General features: G+C 27.3%; 2 protein-coding genes across 4 annotated transcripts in view; one reads left to right on the top strand and one right to left on the bottom strand.

Moving 5' to 3' along the window:
• The window catches only part of LOC142329759 (protein lifeguard 2-like), a 95,759-nt gene extending 90,160 nt beyond the window's left edge, over nucleotides 1-5,599 (top strand). The window contains exons 8-9 of one of the 2 annotated variants that reach the window (XM_075374517.1): nucleotides 1,531-1,757; nucleotides 4,787-5,599. In XM_075374517.1, the coding sequence (XP_075230632.1) occupies nucleotides 1,531-1,689 (159 nt within the window). In that variant the 3' untranslated portion in view covers nucleotides 1,690-1,757; nucleotides 4,787-5,599. The remainder of the gene's footprint in view (nucleotides 1-1,530; nucleotides 1,758-4,786) is intronic. The other variant, XM_075374516.1, reaches the window with a different exon arrangement.
• On the bottom strand, nucleotides 4,251-26,424 carry LOC142329760 (pyridoxine/pyridoxamine 5'-phosphate oxidase-like). Of its 2 annotated transcripts, XM_075374520.1 has the most exons (8): nucleotides 26,274-26,381; nucleotides 24,902-25,128; nucleotides 16,504-16,621; nucleotides 13,495-13,655; nucleotides 12,599-12,698; nucleotides 9,771-9,842; nucleotides 5,667-5,869; nucleotides 4,251-4,497 (listed from the first exon to the last, which is right to left on the bottom strand). In XM_075374520.1, exons 3-8 carry the CDS (start codon nucleotides 16,576-16,578, stop codon nucleotides 4,374-4,376), a joined length of 735 nt encoding a protein of 244 aa, XP_075230635.1. In that variant the 5' UTR covers nucleotides 16,579-16,621; nucleotides 24,902-25,128; nucleotides 26,274-26,381; the 3' UTR covers nucleotides 4,251-4,373. The 2 variants fall into 2 exon arrangements, with proteins under 2 accessions (XP_075230635.1, XP_075230634.1); XM_075374519.1 differs by lacking the exon at nucleotides 24,902-25,128 and having other exon boundaries at nucleotides 26,274-26,424.
• Nucleotides 26,425-27,329: the final 905 nt, after the last annotated feature.

The raw sequence follows: 27,329 nt of genomic DNA, 5'->3' as shown, positions 1-27,329 counted from the left end.
CCGTCAATTTTACCAATGTTCATTTCTCTTTCCACTTCTGAACACTTTTCTTTAATCCACTCTTCTTTCGCCAGTTTGCATTTCCTATTTATAGCATTTCTTAATTGCCGATAGTTCTTTTTACTTTCTTCATCATTAGCATTCTTATATTTTCTACGTTCATCCATCAGCTGCAATATATCGTCTGAAACCCAAGGTTTTCTACCAGTTCTCTTTATTCCGCCTAAGTTTGCTTCTGCTGATTTAAGAATTTCCTTTTTAACATTCTCCCATTCTTCTTCTACATTTTCTACCATATCTTTTTTACTCAGACCTCTTGCGATGTCCTCCTCAAAAATCTTCTTTACCTCCTCTTCCTCAAGCTTCTCTAAATTCCACCGATTCATCTGACAACTTTTCTTCAGGTTTTTAAACCCCAATCTACATTTCATTATCACCAAATTATGGTCGCTATCAATGTCTGCTCCAGGGTAAGTTTTGCAGTCAACGAGTTGATTTCTAAATCTTTGCTTAACCATGATATAATCTATCTGATACCTTCCAGTATCGCCTGGCTTTTTCCAAGTGTATATTCTTCTATTATGATTTTTAAATTGGGTGTTGGCAATTACTAAATTATACTTCGTGCAAAACTCTATAAGTCGGTCCCCTCTTTCGTTCCTTTTGCCCAGCCCGTATTCACCCACTATATTTCCTTCCTTGCCTTTTCCAATGCTTGCATTCCAATCTCCAACTATTATTAAATTTTCATCTCCTTTTACGTGTTTAATTGCTTCATCAATCTCTTCGTATACACACTCTACCTCATCATCATCATGGGCGCTTGTAGGCATATAAACGTTAACAATCGTTGTCGGTTTAGGTTTTGATTTTATCCTTATTACAATGATTCTATCGCTATGCGTTTTGAAATACTCCACTCTCCTCCCTATCTTCTTGTTCATCACGAAACCTACTCCTGCCTGCCCATTATTTGACGCTGAGTTAATTACTCTAAAATCACCTGACCAAAAGTCGCCTTCCTCTTCCCACCGAACCTCACTAATTCCTACTATATCCACATTCACCCTATCCATTTCCCTTTTTAAATTTTCTAGCCTACCAACCTTTTTTAAGCTTCTAACATTCCACGCTCCGACTCGTAGAAAGTTATTTTTTAATTTTCTGGTGACCCCTTCCTTAGTAGTCCCCACCCGGAGATCCGAACGGGGGACTATTTTACCTCCGGACAATTCTATTATGTTTATGGAAATAATGTTTGTGAGTCTCAGTGGCATCAACTAGTTAAAAATAGCATTGTTTAAAATGTAGTATTCAGTTTACTATCATAAATCGCTAATAAATGCCAACAACATGCGGCAAGTGCAATCAGTATTGTGTATCTTTAGTGATATTAGAAACTGGCTTATTCAACTCTGCTTTTTCAGATGGTTAGCATCTGACTGTTCCAACATTAGATCTTACACTTACATTTTTCAACATTAAGTAGTGATCGTGATATATTATTAACTATAATTTTTTTTTTTCCAGTTTTTAATGTTTGATACACAACAGATTATGGGAGGAAAGCGTGTTGAATTATCACCTGAAGAGTATGTATTTGGTGCATTACAATTATATGTCGATTGCATTGAAATATTTCTTCATTTGTTGCCTCTTGTTGCAGCCTGTTTTGGAGATGATGATTAGAATACATAGTACAACTATTATATTACTTGATTGTATTTGTAAATATTTATACTGCTTCACACTTACAGGTGAATTTGTTATTATGATATTTGTGTATTTTACAGAATAAAGATAATAAAATTGTGTTTATAATTTTATTATAAAGAGTAAATTTAAAGGATAAATACAAGTACATGAAGATCATTCTAACATTTCATAGAATGATGAAAAACAAATTTTACTCTGTTGTATGATTGTTTATTGTAATGCATCCTACCTGAGAACTTTGTAAATAATCACCACCAGCTGTATGTGCCCATCTGAATATTTTAGTGGAATGTCCTGATTTAGAAAGAGTGCAGGTAATCTGTTTACAGAAATCTACATAAGATTTCTATAAAAATAATACTGTATGTAAAATATATAAACATATCAAATTTCATACATTTATACATTTTACCCGAAAATATTTGAAAAAACATTAATGAAATCAAGGATTGCCGTGTTATACAAATTTGCCTATTAAAGTTATCTTTACTGGTGCGTAGCTAAATTAATTGAACTAAATAAAGTAATGAAATTTTATAGATATAAAGAATTTATTTAGTTTGGCTGTGAGATTGGAGATACTCTTTTGGAGTGAGTTTAAACAATGTGCAACCTTGGTATCATGCTAGATTACAAACTCTCAATAATTTCAAAATTTAAATATGTCAGAAACAAAGCCATGAAGATACTTGGCTTTAACAAACCAACAAATACTTAAAAACCGTGAACATTTAAAAAATGTTGTATTGCAACTTAGTTTGTTCTCAGCTGGAGTATTATGTTATCTGGTTTTTGTTCTATATGATAAACATGAAATTTTTCAGAAAGGTTCAACATAATTTTGTTTAGAATGATCTACTTTAAGCTGGGTAATGATTTGATCATCATTGATTATTCATATCTGTGTTGAATGTTATGGTTGTCTACATTGCAAAATATACTTGTAATTATGTTATTTAAAATAGTTAATAACCATGATTCCTTCAGAGTTACTGACTATAAAAAACTAACACGTTCCTCGATTCAACTTGAGATATCATCAAACATTTGTAATTCAATAGCGTTTTAAAACTGTGTAATACCCCAATGATTAGAATTCAGAGACTTCATAGAAAAACCCTTTGAAAAAATTGAAATGACATTTTCCATGTCAAAATTTTCTCCTTGAAACAAGGGTTGTACAGAAATCTCAATTGTGTAGAATTAAACTCGTGATATAGTCTGTGTACACAACTCTGGTTAATATTTGTAATTATATCTGTAATTCATTTCTAAACATTACATTAGTAATAAATTATTACGTGTTGATTGTATTCTCAGTTATGTAAAGGACTAAAAATTCTATTAAGCTAAATAAAGAAATAGAATTAGCCTGAGTTATTTATTATTTTTAGGATAATATTTCTTAAATCTAATTAATTAAACTTATTTTGACAGTGTGTGTTAAGTTTATTTAGTTAATGTAATTTATTTCTATTAAAAAAAAATTTTGCCTTTATCAAGTGAGCAAATTGACTATTTTTGCCCTAACACAATGCAATAAACGGCCACCTAGAAAATATGTCTTATTATTTTATTTCACTTACAGTAGCAAATTCATCTTATCAGTCCTATTACAGTTAGTGATAAAAGGTACATTTTTTAATGTATAAAAAATGACTTGTCTAATTGGGATTTGAACCCATTTTTGATAAATGGCAGAAACTCTACTCCGCTATGGAGTTGAGCAAATTATGGTTCCATTGTTGAATTTTGATAAATGCCTTCCATTTATTTACTATAAGATTAATGATTTTTTTTCTACAGAATTGTATAAAAAATAAATAACATAATTTTATTATTTTGATGTATTAATGTGATTTTTAAGTACTTACTTTAACTACTATTATTATTTTTCTTTTCATAAATTAATATTTTATTTTGTTATACTTGCTATGATGAAGGTTTGTCATGGTTTTTCTTGAGCCATCCAGGCAAATACTAGGACTATTTTTTTTTTTTTGTGTTTAGATTAGCATATCAAGTAATTACTGATCTTAATGAAATTTACATACTTATAACTGTTCATTATGAGCATGTGTACAATGTGTATGAATGCTAATGAAAATAATTTAAAAAAATTATTAATGAAATGTCCTGATGTAACCAACAATACAATAATGCTATTTTTAAAGTTTTAAGACAAAAAAAAATTCTGTAATGTTTTCCAATGTACTTTTAGCTCCTATTTAGAGTGTGAGATTGTTGTATCAATTAATTGATAATCAAATAAAAAATATGAGAACATAAATATGCTGTAGGGGAATAAAAAAAACAATAATAAATTAATTATGATCTAAAGTAAAATAATTAAAAGGTGTAAAATGTTATTTCATTAGATCATTCTTACATTTTTCTTTTTTAAATATATTATTTAATGTAACAAAAGTTTGTTTTGATTTTATCTTAATACAAATGATAAAATTTACATATATTTTATTAAATTAAAATATATATATATATATTTTAATAAGAAATATTATGTAATAGCAATAAATTGGAGAAAATAATAAAAATGTGTATAATCGGTCTATATTATGCAGTAACATCACGTTCTTATGAAATATGTTTTGTTTAAAATTAAACTGCATTAAAAAAAATATATATTTTTCTGTTAATTATGCAGCAAGTCTTATGATATCCCAATTAGCATTATTTTTCACATAAAGCAATCTGTCTGCAATAGTTTGACCCAGAGATTCGTAAAATTCCATTTTTGTTGGTATCAGCTTGTAAGCAACCCTGTAACACAGAAATTCACTGTATCAACTGACTAAAATAATTAAATTAAATTAAAAATTGTAACTAAACCAGCAGATCGTTATAACTATAGAAAGTAAGACAACTTGACAAGTTACCTGACTATCTGAACCAAACCGTTAACTGTCACTAGGCTTTATATAATCAAGCATAAATATGTGTTAACAGTTGAATAAATTTATAAAAATACATGAATACATCTAGTAAAAATACTGTATTAACTTATGAATTATTGTCATTAAGATAAAAATAATTATTACTTATGTTACAGGAGTCTTAGTGTTTAAGCATATATCAAGAAAAATTGAAGAACAACACAAAAAAATTATTGGGGTTTTTGATATATTAAAACTAAATGAACTGTTCATGATCAGAAGTCATTATGTAAAGTATTGTGATATTTTGTTTTATTACTATTACATTAATAATAAATGTTGCTATAATATCAGAAGATACAAAATAATATTATATATCAGTCTGTCAGCAATAAACAATTACAAATATAATAATCATTTTTATATTAAAAAAATAAATAAAAAATAAAATTATATTTTTCTTTAAATGTTATTTTTATGTGAAATAGAATAAATAAATGAAAGCTGTTATTTTATGGAAATATGAATATCTGACTACTCATGTTTCATTTTAAAAAAAATTAAAGGTATTTATTATTTATTTGAACTTTAGTTGTGATAATAAGCAATACTGTAATGGTTGTGATAATATATTAATATTATACTACATACAGAGTATAACTATTCCTACTTATTATTCTAGTGTATTTAATTTTTTGTTTATATTTTAAGTATTGTAAAGCCAGTATGTGTTTATTAGTTACATTCATAATATTATATTTTCTTAAATTCATTAAAAAAAAATTGTTTAACATTAAAAAAAAAATCTAATTTTTACTTAAATTTTTTAAGATTATTTGTCAAATATGTATATAGATAGCAACACGAAAGTTACGTGAAATAAAAAAAAAACTGCTGTAATTAAGTGGCAATTAATACTATTCTGTACAAAATCTAATGTAAAAAATATATGCCTAATTATTATTTATATACAATTGTTGTTAATTCTTTAAATTTAACCACCAAATGTATCAATACAAATCCTTTTTTTTAAATAAAATATATAACATTACTTACACATGATTTGGTTTTGGTAAACCAGTTTGATTTTCTTCATATTTTTGCAGCAAACTGTCATGATTATATTTCATCTGATTCCAATCAACAGTAGTTCCTTGATGACATATGTGCGCTCGTATTTTACAAAATAATGGTTCAGCATCGTAAATCTCTAACATATTATCAGTAGATAATTTTTGTACACTTCCTTCAATCCTTGCCTTAAGGGGGAAAAAATATTTATTTACATATTTAAGAAAATAAAAAGTAAAAACAGCTATTTAACTTTTATTTTAATTTATTTAGCTTATGATATATTTAAAAACAAAAGCACAACTAAAATAAAGTGTTTTGGCATACCTATCCTGAGTGTATTTTAATTATTGAAAAAAATAATTAAAATTGTTCTAAATAATATATTTAATAATTTAATTCAATAATATAATATAATTTATATATAAAAGAAAATGTTGGTTAGTTGCCATAAGTATAATGCTCATAGGATACTCTATCAAGAATAAGTCACTCTTGACAATATCCAATTAGATACCTATTAGATAGCCATTCAACAAGCATCCTATACCGTTTGTAGCAAGAAAAGAATGGATTAAAACGGTTTCCCACCTTCTTTGGCAATATAATGTTGTATTATTATATTCAATATATATATGTTGTATATTAGAATGTCAAGTGCAGTATAATGATATTTAGCCTTACAAATGTTGCCTTTACTTTATTCATTCCAGAGATTAGCTATTTAATTTATTAATTATCATTATTTTGAAAGAAATAATTCTTGACTGATCCCTTTTGTACCTCAATTGAAATGTACACAATTGAAACCTTAATGTATTCCAGTTATATTTTAAATATTTATTAGCAAAACATCTTCTTTTGGAAAAAATCATTTTTTTCTGGCAAAAAAATACAGTCTTGTGCATATTAATGTGAACAAGAGGTAATTTTTAGTTAGTTATGTTGCATCGCTGATTCCAGATGTATAGCTGTTTCCCTCCAATTATTGGCTGAAAGTATCATGTTTGTTTTGAGAGGTTATGTGTATTGCTTACTTATTTTATTTTGGTTTCTTCTAGTGTAAGTGACCTTGTGATTTTGCTAATAAATTAAGAAAAGTAACAATATGGATTTAACTCCTGAGAAAAGAAGCAAAATAACACTCGCTGAACATTCACGTATGACTCATAACATCAGAGTATAAGATTAGTTTAGATGTAGTTAATAAGATAATTAGATAAAATCTTGAGATGGGTACAATTTCACCACAACAAAAAGGTCGCTGTGGAAGAAAACATAAAACCACCTTAAAAGATGATGCTATTTTACACATAATAAGTAAAATTATACCTCAGGAAAATAGTTTTGAGTTACAAGGACTTAAAATCAGCTGGTATGAAAATTCATGATTCTACTGTATGCTGAAGACTTCTGGAAAGTAGTCGCAAGGCACGAAGCCTGTAAGAAAAAAACTTCTTATAGACGCCATGAAGAAGAAAAGGCTTCTTTATGCCAAAAAATTCAAAAACTGGAGTGCTGAGACTTTGAGAAAAGTACTTCTGATGAGGGTAATTTTCTAGTTCAGGGTATAAATACGTCACAAGTGCGAAGACGCAGTGATGAGCGCGTTTTGCCAAAACACATCAAACAAGTTGTAAAGCATCCTTTAAAGATGTTTTGGGTATGTTTCAGCTACTTTGGATCTTTAGTACCCATCTCTGGGATGATGAACAGTGCAAAGTACATACTATTATTGGAAAATAGGGGTCTACCCTTTCATCTAGAACCAAACTCACTAACCCTGGGTCCTTTTATGTGCTCTACCTGGTCTTTCTTTTTACAAGATTCTGCTGCAAACTTCTTACATCTCCAATCTTAAACATCTATTTTAAAAGACCCATTTCATACTCTATCAACCCACTTAATTTTTAATACTCTCTACTAATATGGAAACATTTATTTTTAATTTTCTAGCCATGTTTTGTTGTTTCACCAAAAAGTGTTAAGTTCAATATAAATATTAAAAAAGTGCAGATTCTTGTTTGATACTAGCAGACTTCTTTTCTGCATAAAAGCCATCCTGGGTTGTGCCAATTTATTTTTTTTTAACTCACTACTAGAAATCATATACACAAAAATTACAAAAGAAAAAGTACAACATTATTTGAATTATATATTATTTTTTTTAAATACCACAGAATTTTGAAAATTATATAGGGTGTTTTACAATAAAATAAAAAACCTATTGTAAAATTTTAGATAAAGATCTAGATTATACATGCATCTAATGCCAGTAGGTTGTTTTGTAATTTTGTAAGTATTAACAAATTATAATTGTATTAAAGTATGATCATGAATTAACATATTCACTACTGATGATTCCACGGCAGGTTGTTCCGTGCATGTGACACTGCTTATGTGTCAAGGGTAAGGCATTTTTTTAATCTCTCCTACTCTTTTTTCAGCATCCAGTAAGGGTTTTTTATTGTGTATTAGTACATAGAAACGATTCTTCTGTTTGGTTTTGTAATTCATTTTTACTTTTTTGTTGTTTTATAATCATACAGCTTTGTACAACAAAGATCACAGAAAATCAGGTTAATACTTTTTTTATTAATTTATTTTTAAAATGTTTAATATTACCTTATTAATAACAAAAAATATTTAGAAAATATTTTTTCTTAAAAAATTCTTTGAACAAACGAAACTAAAACAATTACTTTTTTAGTATTGGAATTGTATCATAGTAAAATGTAAAAAAAAAACTATTTTACTTATAAAATTACACAATCATAGTTTTGTTAGTTTTTGATGTGATTTTTTAGGCCCTAATATTTAACCCCCAAATTTTAATTTTATCTTGAAGAAAATTTTGCAAAGTATAATACAATATGCCTTCATTTTTTTGTTTATTTTATTTAAATTTTCATTTCATATTGCATAATTATATTCTAACTGGTTTAGTTTTTTCTTTAAATTTGAAAATCTTTTAAATTAAAAAATGGAACATGATATTATTAGTATGCTAAAAATTGCTTATAATTTTGTAATATCAATATTGTAACTTTTTACTTCAGTTTTTTTTATTTTTGTTTCAAAATGGAATTGCAATCTTCCACTTCTGGAACCAGCAGCTCGTGCAAATGAAGACTAGACAAAATTGAATCTGATATTAGAACTGACATGTGTTTGATTAACAACTTCTTCTTTTAACTATACTTTTAACAACTATTTCTTTCAAAATATGTTTAAAAATTTAAATATCTAAAGGGTTATATCATTTCTTAAAATTTAGATATTTTAAAATAATAAATTTTTTTATAAAGGCTATATTTTTTTGATAACCTAAAAAATAATTGTTAGAATATAGTAAATAAATTTACCATTTTTACAATAAAATACATGTTACTTGTGACAAACTATATGAGTTGGTATAATTTTTGGCAGCTATTCTACTTTTCATGAACTGCAATGTTTATAATCATAATTGCATGTTCTAATTAAAACTACCTTCTCATAACTAATGGTAGGCCTATATAAGAGTATATTGTAAAAGATGAAAATTAATTACCATTTGTCTTCTAATATTTTTGTAATTTTTATTGCAAATCAGAAAACTATTACTCGGAAAAGATAAAATTTCAATGTAAATATATAGATAATTTTTTTGAGAAATTATATTACGATTTCAGTAAATTATAACCTGAGAAAACTACCTAACATTGCTCTGACAGAATATTAAACCTCAAATTTTAAAAACCATTGAGTAATATGGAAGAACAAATGAAAACTATATGCCATGAAGATGTAATGGGCGGTTTGAGTAACTGTAGGAGACATTTATATACCACTTGCTGACGCATGTGTAGTGTCATTGCATATTTTCAAGGTTACAAAACTCGTAAACCTAAAAAATCTAGCCATATATGCTAGTGTTATAAACAAATATAATTTATTTTTTTTTTTAAATCAGCACAGTAGTTAAATAGAGGAAAAAAAATAGCAGTGAATGTATTTTAAAGTAGGGGTAGGGGGATAAATATACAAACCAATCAAATTTATTTTTGCTGGGAGAAAATTACTTATTAAATTGTATCATAAACTTACCTGTCTTGAAAGTATTAGATCATCTTTCATGGAAATCCACAAGAAAATCATAGATGCATATGGATTCTCATTCTAAAAAAAGAGAAGATGAAAAAACCTTTTTTTAAAAAGTAATGATAAATAGAAAAAGATTTGGAAAAAATGAACCATTTGACAGTATTCAAAAAATGGGTTTTATTGTGTATGAATATAAACAATCTTGCAGTTATATAATAGTATAAGAAGTTATCTTAAAGATTATGTACAAAAGATAAAGAAACAATGAACTCACTAGAAAAGAAAATTGATTTTTTTTAAGATGAGTATATATATATGCAAAATTGTATACTAGATAATAATTAGATATTTTATATTATCTAATATAAAATTAGATATTATCTATAAAAAATATATATATGTATATATTGGGTATAACTACTGTATATCTTCTGGGCATCTTTTCTTTTCTGTTTAGCCTCCAGAACCACCATGAGGTATTACTTCAGAGGATGATGTGTATGAATCTAAAAGAATTGTAGTCTTGTACAGTCTCAGGTCGACCATTCCTGAGATGTGTGATTAATTGAAACCCAATCACCAAAGAACAGCCGTATCCACTATCTAGTATTCAAATCTGTATAAAAGTAACAGGCAGTTGTCATTGTCCACTTTCTCTTCCAAGAAGGCAAGAAGAAACTGACATTACTGTGTAGAATTTTGAAAGAATCCTTCCTCACCTTATTTCTCAAGGTGCTCTTTATGACACCATTTAAATGATTAAAATTCTTAATTTTATCACATATATCTATTTCTACTAAATAAAATACCTTAATCAATACATACATTTATACATTAAACAATATAGGGGATGTACTACAACCCTGACAAAGACCCGATTTGTAATCAGTCATACTTTTATTTCCTGTCATACATAGCTTTGAATTATTATATAAATTCCTATCTATCCGTACTAAATGTATCGGAAGACCACATCATCTCAGATTATCAAAAAGTGACCATCTACATACTTTATCAAAAGCTTTCTCATAATCTATAAATTTAATGTGTGTTTCTCTATTAATTAATTGTTTGTCTATTAATTGTAAAAGTTTGAAACATAAAAAAGACTAAGTCAGAACTATGTACACCAGCATTTTAGATTGGAAGTTAAAAAATGATCTTTGTGTTAGTATGGAAACTCTTTTTCTGTACCTCCCCTGTAGCTTGAAATATATTTATATACTACAAAAGAGAGAAATGATTACTTGAATAATGTGAATCAATATTAAAGAATCTTCTAGCACATAAGAAATAATTGAAGAAATGTGTTGAGATGAAAACTTTAATATGAACTACATCTCATAAAAGAATATGAATGATTAATACAATAATGTCAATGACCTTATATTAACTCTTGATAATAATATTAAGAAGACTGTATTTGAACGTATGGTCATGTATGACCATAAATAAGAGCATACACTATAAAATTAAACTAAAAATATGGTTATGATTAATAAAAGAATTATTTTTTTGTTTTTTGCAACTTATTTGACTTTTTATTTAAAAGTCTTTGTTTGGTACTGTAAATATAATAAAAAAGTAACAAATATATTAAGGAAAGTGAAAAGTAGTCATTTCCTTCTGTTTTATCCTCTGAACCAAATATTTACTGGTGTAGCTGGATATCAAGACAACAAATGTAGACACAAAAATAGTTACATCTGACTCTTTTTTTATAACACCACATGGTTCATAATAAAAAATAAATTTTTCCCGCTGTTGAAATGTATATTATGAACTGCAAACACACCACACAAAAAAAAAAAAACAATAAACTCAGCCTTAAGTAGTGTTAAGAATCTTAATACCACACTCAGGTTGTACTAATTCACTTAGTTCTCAGACTTGTCATGAAAAATACAGAGACTAAAAAGAGTAAATGAAAAATAAAGTGGAAAAGATGTATTCACCTAAAAAATAGTTCTATTCACAGATTATGAGCACAACTTATATACTTTTCTGAAGCTACTAGACCTGCCAATAGTTTTAAATTCTTTTTTTGTCAAAACATGTGTTCAAAAAATATTCACAGGATCTAACGTGTTTCCTATTCATTAAAATATAATTTAAAATTACTTTAATTAATAATAGGGCTGGTGGTAATAAGATCAATTCTAATTTCACTAATGAGCCACTTAAGCCTTGAATTAAGCAACCTATCAAGTTCAAGAGTTAGTAATTCAGTTAGGTAATTGCATTAACTAGTTAAATGGTTGTCAATTCAGCATCTTGCTTACTGTGGACTTTAAAATTAAGAAACTATTATTAAAAATATTTTGTGGATTGTAAGTTATTAGTTCAAAAAAACATAAGTTTCAGAATGAGTATTAATGAAGTACTTCTCATAAACCAAGATATTAGGATGTGCAACACTACATCATCCTCCATCAATGAGTAAAGGTTGTATAAGCTGAAGTGACAAAGTCCAAGTATACACGTGTCAAAGTCAAGAACGACAGATTACTCATAGCAATAGTTACAGTAAATAACTGTATGTATAATGTAAATATAATTAATTATGCATGTGCATAGGATATGCTGGTGTACTGTTGTGAGTGTCCTTGCAAGGTGAGGAGGGGCATAGAATAGAGTACATCAATACCTCATTTCCATATTCCAGTTCAGCTTATGTAAGATGTATAGGATTCTATTTCAAGTGACAGTTTAATTACTAAGAACTACATAATTCTCAAAAAAAGGGAAAACCCATAAATTATTAATAACATTTTTTTTTTGTATTTGTATCATTCTAGAAAGGACAATACATTTTTTAATATGATATTTACCAAGTCTCTAGCTTTTCGACTTCTGTTATCAGTCATGATAACCATTCCATCTTCATCTAACCTTCTTAAAATTAATGTCCGTGAACTTATTTCTCCTTTCCTGAAATTAATTAGAAATATTATAATTACTTTTTAAATAAGTAACTGAGTGAAAATACTTCTTTAAATTGGAATTTTTGTTCAGTAATGGCATATATATAAAATTTAAAACTCTGGAGAAGACAAAAATTAGAATATGTGAGGCACTTAACTGAAATTATAAATGTAGCAAATAATTTTAAGTAGCTTATTATCAAATCACTAAGTATGTATACACACATAAATAATAAACAAATATTGCACATCCCCTTAAATATATACATGCCTTTTTATCTAGTTAATTTTCATTAATTCAATATGAAAGTTGTGTGGTATACCAACATAATTATAATGCTACTGTTTGACACAAAGTAAAATCATTTCATCCATCACAAAAAATAAATGAATAATTGGATTTGGATGTTAGCCTTTTATTGCTCAAATAATGAATAGATATAATAAAATGATGTTTACTGTATATATTTTAATAAATTGAAAGAAAAATAAAATTAACCTCTACAAGCAGGAAAGGAACTGAAAATACTTTAAATAAGTTTGTAGGTTAAATATTTCTTTTTTCAATTATTCTTTCATTATTTATGTACATGATGAGTAAAAGCTGAAAACTTCTGAGAAACATTTTTTGGAAGATGAATTCTTCTGAAAAAATAATAATGGGGAAAAAAGGTAAGAACCCTTTTATTACTTAAAGTATAATTTATCAAATTTAATTAATTAATGCACAGGTAAACACACACACAATTTATCAAACTACAAAATACCACTAATAAAGTTAATGTACACATTAATTTACTTACTTGTTAGCAGTTGAGAAACATAAAGCTTTAGATGCAATCTGATTGGGTGATTGGTGAGCTACATACCAATCTTTGAAGAGATCAAATGGATTTTTACAGTTTTTATTAATGCGATGCAGTCCTGTTGATTCTTTCTCATCTTGTTTCAGTACTGATTCATTCTAAAAATATTGTTGTTTTAGGATAAAAAAATATTATTAATAAATAAATAAATATATATATATTTTTGAAGTTTGTGAGCAAAGTATAAACGTCAGTAAAATAGTATTGGCTAGCTAAACCACACACACATATTCATTCTTTTTTAACATATAATTTGACAACATATTTTGATACATGGAATCTTTAACTTTAATTTGAATTTTGATTTTAAATTAAAAAAAAAAAAATTAATTTTAATTCCTTTTTTATTCGATTGATTGTTTATATCCAAAGTTTTAACAAATTTTGTTTTATTCTATTTATCAAGATTTTATTATGTTAATATTGTGTATTTATAATGTGTAATTTTATCTGAACAATTAAAAGATTGGATAAACTGAAGATGCGAGAAAATCATGAAAGTAGTCTTGTGTGTATATAATGATATAAGGTAAGTGTCATTGTAATTTAATTTTATTCTATACTTAGTGGATCAAGTTATTTATTTATATTTATATAATAGTACAGAAGAATATGAGTCTCAAAATTGACAAAATATATATATATATATATATTTAAGCATATATTATATTATTCATTGAAGTTCAATTGATGAGAAAAATGGAATTGGATGACTGGCTTTGTGCTATTTGTGGCATCCTATTATGATATACATCCTGCAATGTTAGGAAAGCCTTCACTACTTCAGACATCTCAAGTAGAACAATAGTGCATCAATATTTTTACGTTTTTTAAATCGTGATGAGTAATTCATACCAGTAATAAATGTTTTGTTAAATTTAAGTAAGTAAAATAAAGTAGTTTTATGTTTGAGCAAAGTATATATAGCTGGATATATTTCAGACAACCAAAATGAGTGTAATAAAATTTTAAATAGTGCAAGAAATACACAAAAACAGAATTAAACAATTCAGTTAATTGTATTATCAGATTTATAAGAGATTTATTTATAAGTTTTGAGATTTTTAAGGAAAAAATAGAAGCTGAAAATTAGTGTTGTTTGATCTTGACTATGACCATTTCTATGTATACTTTATCATTTTTATGCTTTTATCATTTCTATTTATAAATATTACTTAAAGGAAAATAAATTTTTTGAGAATTTTGTTTTAATGTTCATAAGTAAATGGGTGAGGTGAGAAATTCGATCATCAATCTAGGGAAGGATATTACAAATATATGTGATTTTAAATTTATGAACTAGTGTCACTTTTGTTAAATTCTTGCAAAATGTTAATAAAAAAATATACATTAAAAATACTTGTTACTATATGTGTAAAATAAATCCATTTTCCTTACTTTTTTGTAACATTTATTAAATTGTGGTTCTTTACTTATTTTCAAGGTCAACAAAATACGTTATTTTATATTTTAAAATAAAATTGTAATCTTTATAAATAACCATGTAACAGCAGCACTTGCAAATATTACCTTTTTTTTATATATATATATATATATGATTTGTGTCTAGTTTAAAAAATTGGTGAGAAAGCTGTCTCTTGTTATATAATACAGATTGAAAAGACCACATTACATTAAAGAATATCTGTGTAGTTCAAACAAAAAAAAAGTTGAAATGTCATACTGTTGTAGAAGTTAGAATTTCTGACAACTTTTACTATAACTGAATTGCATTCAATTGGTAATAAAATAATAATATAATGCATAAAAAATATCATATTAATGAAAATGAAATTCTAATGAAAACCTTTTTACATAAATAAGTAGGATTATTTTTCTTATCTATTTTCAAGCAAGTTCAATCAAACACATTTAACTTAAAACTCTTCAACCTGAAAACCACCACAATAAAAAGTTTAAATAAAAGTTTCAGCTGTTTGGCAATCTCATAAATTTATCATTACAATCTATTTGATTTTCATTGTATTTATCCATACATTTTGAAGAGGCAGTTGCATTTTTCACCAAAATTAGACAAAATGAATATGGAATAAATAATAATTTTCATATGAAGCACATGAAAAGAATGTTTTCTTCTTACTAAATTCTTTTATTGGTTTTTTTTTGTTTTACCGTCATTTACATACTTTCTATTTATTTTTTTATCATTAAGAGAGATATTTTGGATTAAAAGTATTTAACTTTAGAATTATGAATTAAATAAATAAATATATTTATAAAAATTGTTTTTTAAATAAACAAATATTGTATTCTGATTAGTACATCGTAATGCATTATACAGATCACATCATAAGTAGGTAAATGTGCTGCTGTACCCATTTCTGTTTAAAAGAGAAAAATTGAGAACTCAAAAAACATGTAAAATAATGTAATTAAACTTTTAAAAAATTGATCTGTGTGTTATATCAAAATATTAATTTTTAGAATTTTAAAATATCAATTTTAATTCTTTAGAAAAAAAGAGTTAATAAAATGATAATGCTTACTTCTGAAAAATTTCTTTCACAAATATTTAAGATGATTTAGCACTCGTATACAATTTGAAAGTTAAACCTTTAGCTTACACATCGATATTATGGCATTACCTCTAATGTTTTAAATTAGTAAAATGTATGTTTTAAATACATTTTACTCAAACAACTATATTTACTATTTTGGAAATCAAATGTGTTCTAAAATTATTATCATCACGTTAAAACTCAATTTGAAATTATTATTATTAACACTTTTAATAACCAATCTAATTAAAAAAAAAAAACAATGACAGTTTCATATAATTTTTCAACTTTGGATAGCTGCAACCTGAATATAAAAAATTTTGAAAACAATTCATTTGATATAAGTAGTAATTAGAGCCAGCTACTTAAGTCATATATATGTGTGTTATTGTAATGTAGTTTTGATCAATTGCAGTACTTAACTTACTTTTGGAAGAATAGTTGTTGAAAACCTCATGAATTTAACTACATTACTTGTTACGTTATTTATTAGCAAACGCATTGTGTTTCCTCTTGGTTTTTTTTTACTTTTTGGAATATATTTTCTGAAAACATTTACAAAAATATAATAACATTAAATTCAGTTAACTGATTAATTAATAATTTTTTTAAATTGATTTATCTGACCCAATAAGTTATTAAAGATTATTTAATTTTCTTTGAAACAGTTGAAAGAATAAATTTTTATATTTTAGAGTTTATTTGATTATGAAGTTGATGATACATTCTTATCATTCATTAATCCTGCTTCAAATTGTCTTAAAGCAGAATACTTCAAGTCCATACTGCCCAGGTTGAAAATTTATCTATCGTTCCTTAAGTTTATCCATTCACAAATTGTTCCTAGCAATATCCTGATAGCGAGTGATAACTTATTTCTCTGAATAAAACCCAACCCCTCGTCCGTAGGATAACATCTACGCAGACGTCCGGGGCGGGCGACGACAAAGTATTTCGGTATCTTCACTTATGTCGGTCAACAGGGCGATGGTCTTATTCGGAGCTCTCTTATGGAGTATGAGATTGGCAGTCACGAGCCGATTGTGATTGTGCTTCTCGGTTTCGCTGTTTTTGGTGGAAGCGGTTTACATGACCGTGATCTGTTTTACCGACGCCGGGCGGAGTGCCGACGAGGAGTGCTCATCCCTCTTCGCAGTTGTGGACCGAGTTGAGGGTAGGGTGCTGCGAGATTAGTTCTGTCGAAGTCTTGCGCCGCTCAGCCTAAATCGGTCGCTTCGGCTCTTGCAGGGATTGAACCACGGGTAAGGGTATCGGAGCCATTACTGCTACGTACGAGCTCTGAAATGTCGGTATAGGGGCCAGGCAGGACTGACTCCCCGACCCGAGTTAAATCTGTGGGAGGCGGGAGAAACTCAGGCGGGATCAATGATCCGGGACACGCCCATCTGTCTCTCCGCCCGCACCTGGGGACGTGTTGAACCTACTCACAGGTTTATGGAATCTTCCGCTTCCACGACTTCCGTAGCAGAAGGCCCACGTAATAACTTTCGTCCAGTGGATCCTTTGTTTTTGGGTGGGAAGGAAGAAAAGTGTAAAGTTCAGTAATAAGGAAAAAAGGATCAAACCAAGTTTCGACCAAAGGTTAGTGAAGCGATACCGAAATATTTGGTGATAAAGAAAAAAGAAGGGATTTTTTATCAAGCTAAGTTATTTTATATTTCGCTCGTGGGATTACGGAAGCAGCAGGAGATCTGTTATGACTAGATTAATCTTCTGATTATGACGCTAGCGTTTTTATCTGTTAGGGAAAAAGACATTCTTTCTTTTTTTCTAATGTGGAAAGGCGTCAGTGATCACAGTAGTCAATGCTCCTAAAATTTCTTTAGTTTTTAAATTAGTGTACCTGAGTATACATTCCTTTCATACGTACAATGTATCCTCTGATTATAGTAAATGTTAACTGTTTGTTAATACAGTAATTCGATCTATACAATAAAGACTGTAATTGAAAACCATTGTCTTAAGACAATTTATAGTGTTTTATTCTTGAATGGACTACAAAGTTAATAGGCAGTATTCATTAATACATTTCTTTTTTTTTTCAAAAAAATAAAATTAAACGAGTCAAAAAAAAAATAGTTTGTATCTATATTGTCATTAAATAAAATATAGATTAATAAATAAAAGAAAATAAATATTAGATTTCAATGCACTCTAATACCTAAATTACACTATGATATCACATACCACTTCATTACACTTGATTTAAATCAATAAATAGGTTGATGAGTAAACTTAAGTTCCATTTAATATTATCGTTATTAATAACAGTACAATATAGCTACGCTATACAATTAGTGAAATAAAACTTGAAAAAAGTATCTACAGATGGGCCGAAAGTAACTACTCAGCTTTTTTTAATTCATTATAAATTAATTCAAAACTGATCATTTTATCTTTAAATTAAATTTAACTCAAAACATAATTTACTGAATTAGGTTTAGAAAATATCTTTTAGATGCTGATCTCATCTGAAGCGCTTACAAATCTGGGCTCTTTTTAACATATTTTGCATAGTTAAAACCAATGTTTCTTCCGGTAATGCCGCTATTTCGGGTCAAATGTTGGTTTTTAGCTTTTATAAATTTTGTGGTTTATTATCTTTTAATAATTATTGTTTCTTATTTTTTATTTACTTATTTATTATTATTTTTTAATATATAGAACATTTTCCTGCAGTGTCAATGATGATGATGATTGTAAAAAACCCGAATTAGTCATTTAAATTTCAATTTTAAGTAAGATTTCTTTAAAATGTTTTTGAAAGTAGTTTTATTTTCCTATAATAATGATGATAATTTGGAAGGTACTAGATTCGAATCTCACCATGGTATTTTTCATGTCCTTAAAATATTTTACGTAATTTTCAAATGTACAAACACCTTTTGCAATTAATTGCTAAAATGTATAGTAAAATCTCGTTGTTCGGAGATTTTAAATAACGATAATTCATCTTCAACAATACAACTTCTAATTTCGGCAGATTAGATTTGTAAAAAATTAATGCTTAATCTTACTGATGTAAGGATATGCAGAGTAATTATACATCTCTTTATTTTGGTTCTCCGTACAACAGTAGTAAAATGTTTAGTAGATTATTTTACAGCTTAATGGACACAGGTACACACAAATTTTTGAATAACCTTTCATTAAAACAGGTTCATTTCTGTGTCTATATTACTGATTAATAGAACTATAATTTTTCCCCTGTTTAGCCTCCAGGGAATACTTATGTCTCGAGACAGGACGGTGAGGAGCCACGAACTCGCCCGAAATGAGCCGATCGCTTGCTCGAGTTCTCACAGTCGAGCCATTTCAAATTGTCATTTCTTTATTAGAAGTTGAATTTGAAATACGCGCGTGGCTATTTATTTTTTATTTTGTAATTATTATTACAAATATTTTATCGTATGAAATCCAGTTTTTATAGAATTGTTTGAGAATTTTCATGAATACTTTCATCCTTTTAAAAGCTTATCAGGAGCCACAAATATCTGAGTTGTTTATTATTTTATTTATTTTAAGATCAGTACCAGTTTTAATGATATTTATGAAAATAATATCAATATGCTTTTTGAGTATTAGAATAATAATAGTGCCATATTTTTTTAACATGGCACTATTAAAGTATGGATTATTATTTAAATAAGTACTATTTATTATTTGTATAAGTATGGTTTAATAAATGCATTTTTAAAAATCCTGAACACAAATCACTTAGAGATTCTTGTAAATAAGTGAAATCCTTTAATTTTATTTTAATAAGAGGATTTAAAGAAACTAAGCCTTTAAAAAATAATGGAGTAATTAGAAATTTTATGTTAAATAAAAAAACCACCAGTTATACATCTCTGACCACTATAACATTTGCTCTCAATAGACTACTACCTAGGAGAAAAATTAAGTGGAACATCAAACTATGTAGATAAAAAATTATATCTAAAAAGTATTAATCTACTTTTTGAGTAATATTATTTGGGATTCATGGTGAGTGTATCTTCCTTTCATGAACAATTGAAACCAGTATTAAATGACATCTATATTCAAAAGTCATCATACAAAATTTCATAAAAACCTATTCATCCAGTCAAAAAATATCAAGCAAAACTATAAGTAATAAAAAAAAAAAGGATTAGCTTATTATCCCCATCCTTGAATTAAACTGCCCAGATACATAACCGAAGTAACATATTAGTGTAATGTCACATATTTATTTAATGGAATCATGTAATTAGTACACGAATATGGCTTCAAGTACAGAAATGACAATAATGTCAAGAGAGTTTTTTTGTTCTTACCCTTCTTGGGGGTTTGGATAAAACCAAACACAATCAGAAATCATCTTATCTATTTAATGGGCATTAAGATATATAGAAAAAAGTTTTTCTATCCTGAGACGTACTATCCATCAATTCCATATCTCCCTGACTCCAATGAAGAATTGGAACCAAAATCAAATAGCATGAATGTTCCATATGCAACCCCATTGTCTGGAAACGTCAAGCAAAAAAACAGGCCAACACATTTTTTTGGTTACAGGAGTAATGAAATGTCAAGATCTACAAAAACTCATGACATGAAAAATTTGGCTTAATTAGCATATTTACCCTTAAATAGTATACTGTACAGATGTGCAGTATAACTATATAACTTGAAAGTAAAAAACTAATTTTACTATACGTATATAAATAATTTACAGTAAAAATTTACTCATTAAGAAGTGAATTTTTACTCAAAGATATTTAGTGTTGGTCTGTAAGACTCTTGATATACTTTGTGCCACAGAAAAAAATTATATTTGTTTATGGTGGTTTTCATTGATATAAGTATTTTGCTAATGTTAATTTGTACTAGATTTAGGGGAGGGGGAGCTCCCAGATCTTGTAAGCCAAGTGTAATTATATAAATTGAGGGTTATAATACATTTGTTAAAATTACATCTATCATTTATATTCAAAATTCAAATCTTGGTAAGACCTATGATTTTTCACTTTTTATCAAATTTTCATTCCATAGTTCTATGTAGAAATCTTTTTTACATGAGTCTTGACAAGATCACCACTTTACCTGATGTTCATCTAAATAAATATATTAAGTCATAAATTGTTAAAGAAAACTTTAAAATTATTTTTTTAATTTTACTGTTTGGAAGCTAAACCACAAATTACAAAAATGTTGTTAATAAAAACCTATATAACCAAACTTTAATAAACTTAAATGATATCTCATAATTATCAGAAGAAATATTTACTATATATTAATACTAAAATTATAATAAAAAATATAATTACAATATAATATATAATTATAATATTGTTATATAATTATGATATAAAATATAATATTATTATTTTATATATTACAAAAATATAATTATTATAATTAAAAATTAATTGATTTATTTACTCTTGTCTAAAAACAGAGAGTATAAATAATTTTATATATGTATATATATTTATATTAATGGATTTGTTCTGAGAGGATCTGATGGTCTGGATTGAGTAGTGATTACGAAAGAGAAAAAAAATCAACATTATTTAAAGTTTGTTTAATTTATAATTATACCAGAAACGCAAGAAGTGTTTATGCATCAACTGTAATAAAGGAAAACAATATGGTAAATAACATTTGTGTTACAAGAACAGAAGACTTAACTGAGAACAATTGAATAAACATTACATTCACAAAAAAAAAAAATAAATAAAAATAGGAATTCAAACACATAATTAACTGCACAACATGACCCAGACAATTATAGCAAAAACTTTGCTGTGTGATGAACTGTCGGCGCTCCGATACCGAGAGCTGCTGAAAAGAGCGGCAATACGCGATGTAATGATCACCCTGGCGGAGATTAAGGTAACCGTTCAGCACCCGATGAATTCCCATCTTGAGCTGAGCTGTGCGGTTTGGAAGCGCTGGTGGCATGAGACACCGCTTGTGTTGAGAGTGATGTCTGCTGAGAAGGGCGAGAGCGGTTCTGAAATGACCCAGAAGGCCGAGCATCAACCTACGCAACTGTCCGGGCTTCGATGGCCTCCATGGCACGAGCTCGACCTTCGAGAAACTTGAGCAGCTCCGACAGGGACGGGAAAATCGTGGATTGACCGACTTTGTATTCCCAGGCCTCAAGGAGAGCTGGGCTGAGTTTCTTACTGATGATGATCACAAGAAAAGCGTCACAATTATCCACTGGTGAGCGATTCCACCTGAAGAGCGTTGAGCGATTCAGTGGTAGTACAGAGCAACCTGTTCAAATGGCTGGCTGAGTGGATGGCCATGGGTGGTACATCGAGCATCCTAGTGATCTGAGTGGAGATGAGCAGGCGAGGGTTGTCGTAGCGAGCAGAGACTAATCCCCAGGCGATATTAAATGAGTCACCTGTGATCGGGAGATGGTTAATCAGTTGAGCTGCCTCACCCTTGAGGCTGGTCCTTAGATACTGTTTTAAGCGACTTATGGATAGTCCACAAAATTCACTACCCAGATCCGGCCCGGGGACCAAAAATGTTCTGAGAGAATCTGATGGTCTGGATTGGGTAGTGATTACGAAAGAGAGAAAAAAAAATCAAACAGCACATAAACATTATTTAAAATTTGTTTAATTTATAATTATACCAGAAACGCAAGAAGTGTTTATGCATCAACTGTAATACAGGAAAACAATATGGTAAATAACATTTGTGTTACAAGAACAGAAGACTTTTAACTGAGCATAACTGAATAAGCATTACATTCACAAAAAAAAAACACAGGAATTCAAACACATAATTAACTTACAGTACGAAAACACATAGCACGACCAGTCTTACCGAGCACAACATTTCACTTAAAAAATAATCTAATTCTAGCTTTCCCGACAATACAGAAACAGCCGTGAGCAGAAAGTAAAAATTAAATAAAGTCTTTAGATAACTTAAATCATGTAAAGAGCTTGACTCGACGATTTATTGACAATAAAAGAACAATGTACACAGCACCGAAGCTAACATATCCAACGCACGCAGAGAACTGACAGACAAAACAGCTGATATCGGCATTCGTACACAGGTCAAAATTGTAATAATGAACAACCTTGGGTTATGTTATTTATAACACCATTCACTAATTTGATAAACCCCAGCCTAATATTGCGAAACTGGCAAAACTGTGGTTTCTCGAACAACGTTGTGCCTGCGACCTTGACGAAAAACTGGACAGGATTATACATTAATAGACTTAGGTGTTATGTAACAACAGAAAATATGTTAATTTTTTTTTATATACATAATTTATTAAATAACTATGTTATTCAAGGAATATTTATTTCATTTTATTTTAACAACTAGTATATATTTGGTAAATACTATTGCAAGTAGAATAATAAATAAGTAAAACTTTGTAAATTCACTATATGAGAAGTAAATAGGTTCATCATAAAGAGTGATTACATAACATGATTATATAAGTTTACATTTGATTATATAAGTTTACATTATGATCAAAATAGTTTTACAGACAGTTGAGTTTAGGTAAGGAAGTAGTAAAAAAGAGGGGTAATAAAAAAAATAAGTAGAGAAGGATGTTCAAAAGAGTTTTAATTAAATACTTAATCTAATTGTGTTCGTATTTCTTCAGCAGTATTGATAATTTTACTAGTGAAGGATAAATATACAATAAATTATTTAATTTCTCTCTTGAACAGATTCTTAGTTTTTTCTGTTGAAAAATCAGGAGTAAATAATGATTGTAACAAAATACAAAAACCCAAGAAATGCATTTTAAAAAAATGTTTTTTTTCTTATTGGTACAACACTTTGTAAGTTTGGAGCCTTCTCCAATCTTTTCTATTCTGTATTTATTACAATCCTTTTTTGTTTATAGTTCTATTATTAAAATTAAAATAAATAAAATTTAATAAAAACAAGCAAGAAAGAATTATATACACGAAAGCAGCTGAATTAAACAAAAATTAAATGAATTATTTTTGTTAAATTAAAATACAATACTACTTGATTTAAGCATACTTTATCTTTTAAAAAGGTAAAAATAAAATAAATAAAAAAGAAACAGAAGAAAACCAGTTGATTTTTTTAAGTTCATTCTCTACTTTTCAATTCTATTGTTTTATTGGCTACATATGTAATTTTATGTACTAAAAATGTATTAATTTGTAGGTATAATTTGAATTTCCTTGAACATTAAACAATCTTGATTAAAAAAAATATATAAATACATATTTTATATTTGAAACTTCTGAAAAACTGGCCAAATTATTTAATAATATTTTAAAAACTTCTAAACATTTTCAGTTCAACCTGTTGACAATGATTCCCATATTTATATTTTCACTAACTTAGTTTATTTTTTTAATTAATATCATTGCTAACTATCTCAACAAAAACAATGTACATTATATTTCTTTTTTTTTACAATTTGGGAGAAGAATAATGAGTCTGTTAAATTAAAGTTTTCTATGATTTAAATAATTTCTTTTGTGGGGTAGTGGACTGAAAAATTGTGGCAATGAATAGTAAATTATAAGTTATAAATATGTAGTACGTATAAAATAAAATTGAATAATCAATATATGAGTATATGGAGTAGTCAACTAATAACGTTTTCTTGATTTAATTTTACCTTAAATTATTGTCATAATTATTGCCATTTGGAAAGAAAGTATAAAAAATAAAATAATTGGTTATTTGTATAGTTAAAATTTAATTCTTTTTGTACAATATGCAACTTTAAACTTAAAAAAAAAATTTATGCAAATTTAAACTTTTTGTATAATATGCAGTTTTTGTTCTTAAATATGACTTACCTGTTCTATCTGAATAAGGAATTGTTGGTACCTGTTGATATCCACAAAAATGTTAACTACTTTTCTTTTTTTATTTAATAATATTGTACTTTTAAAAGCAAGCTTTTAATTTATGGTGTAACACACAAACTTGTTTTTTGTACAATTATTTACATAATATATTATTAAATACTGGTCTGAATAAAATATATGTTTTATTAATGTGTTTCTGAGAACTTTCACCTTATCTAAACAAATTAATATAACAAGATCCAATTAGAAGTATATTAATTTACAGATTTAAAGAATAAAAAAGAAAAAGGAATAATAATAAACAACTTTTTTTAATGGATTAAAAAAATTCGGTCAAAATTTGTCTGGAAGAAAAAAGAACCATTATAAATAAAAAAATCAATAAATAAAAAAGTAGAAGTTCAAATCCATATTAACACCAGAAAAAAAATGAAATAATAGTAAAGCAAATGTGTGATAATAAATAAAATCAGTACAAAAACAATTTGAAGATATTATAATTGAAATTATTTTAATGTACATATAAACAACAAATAATATAATATTTGTTCAAATTAAGAGCATGAACAAAATTTGGGTTTATTTTAATTAATATCTATCTACAAACTCATTTACAAACTAATTATAGGGTTGTAAAATTAATTTTTATGATTTTTTTAAATGGTTCTATAATTTATTAAAATTATCAAGAGAAACATAATAATCCCTACTTCCTAGATTGAAGTACTGTGTTATAATGAGAAAAGTACTGAAAAACATTGATAAATCAATTATAAAAAAAAAGGAAAAAAGTAAAGTGATAAATAAGAAAATGCCAAGCCTATAATTGAAAGTAAAGTTAGGATCTGATGTCAAAAATATATTTTAGTTCAAAAGAATTTTAAAGATAAATTAATTTAATAATTTACTATTATAAAATATATATATATATATATATATATATATATATATATATATATATATATATATATATATATATTTATATAATAATTTCAAATATTCCAATCAAGGTTTATCATCATTCAAACATATTAGTAAACATCAACATTAGAGAATATCTATCTCATAGTAATAATTTTTTTACAGTGTAAAGTTATATAACTTATCTAAAACTTAATGTAGTCTCTAATTTATTCTAATTAAAATTAATTTTTTCCTTAAAAGTATTATTATTTGCCAAATAGGATGTATGTATTAAAATAATTATAAAAAAATTAATTATTTTATTTTAAATGATAGTTGTAAAATATATTATTTTACAACTTGAAAAAGTTCTATTTTTTAAAAGTAGTTTCATAAAAATTGATAAACATGAATTATATATACACTTACAATTAAAATATTTAATATGGGTACATACTTTTAATAAAACTATTTGCTGGTAATCAGTCTTATAATCTTCTTAGTAGCTGGAAGAAAACAAGGTATAACAGTAAAACAGTACTAAGTTGTTCAGTAAATGGCCCAAGAATGAAGCTTGTATTCAATTCTTGATTTAGATGTGATGTTATGTAACATTTACTTTTTCATTTTCTATTTCCCCCACTCTTTATATTACTTATTACCTCCTTCTAGTTCTAAAAAAAAAATAAAATAAATTGTAAAATGAAGCAATAAAAGGTGAAGTTATATCAATATTTTTATAAAACAATAGGGAGGGAGCAATTGTTAGTAACTTCTTATATGTTTTTTGGATTATTCTGACTAGTCATCAATAGTTCTCTTAAACATTTATTTCTATGTTACTTTTTCTTCAGCTTTTATTTCAGTTTTTTTTAATTAAAAAATGATTTAATTTTCTTTCAAAATAAAAATAATTATGTTATTTTTCTAAATATGAATATATAAGTATAAACTTTATATATATATATATATATATATATATATTCCAGTTCACATACACACACACACACATTCAAATGTACACATGATTACATTTAAAGGGTCCAAGGGAAAAATGATCAAAGGCTTCAGAAATCGATTTTTCAGATACTTATTCGACAGAAAGCTCAATTAGAGCACCACAACACAGTACTGGGTAAACTCGATAACAACGATCGTAGTACAAATAATAATTGTAATTAATAATAATAATAAGAAAACAGGTGGTACGGAAAAGCGATCATAGTCCCTTGCCTCAGCTGGAAGAATTATCATAGTCCCCTCCATCAGTTTGAAGAAAAATCGGAATTCCCCCCCTTACTGTAGACATACGATTGTTATTGTTACGTTTCAGTGTTGTAGGCGCCATAACTTTGACCCACCGGGTTGGTCTGGCGGTGAACGCGTCTTCCCAGATCAGCTGATTTGGAAGCCGAGAGTTCCAGCGTTCAAGTCCTAGTAAAGCCAGTTATTTTTACACGGATTTGAATACTAGATCGTGGATACCGGTGTTCTTTGGTGGTTGGGTTTCAAT

Source organism: Lycorma delicatula, chromosome 9, assembly GCF_047948215.1.
Source record: "Lycorma delicatula isolate Av1 chromosome 9, ASM4794821v1, whole genome shotgun sequence".
NCBI classification, from domain to species: domain Eukaryota; kingdom Metazoa; phylum Arthropoda; class Insecta; order Hemiptera; family Fulgoridae; genus Lycorma; species Lycorma delicatula.
This window is presented reverse-complemented; position numbering and strand designations above follow the sequence as displayed.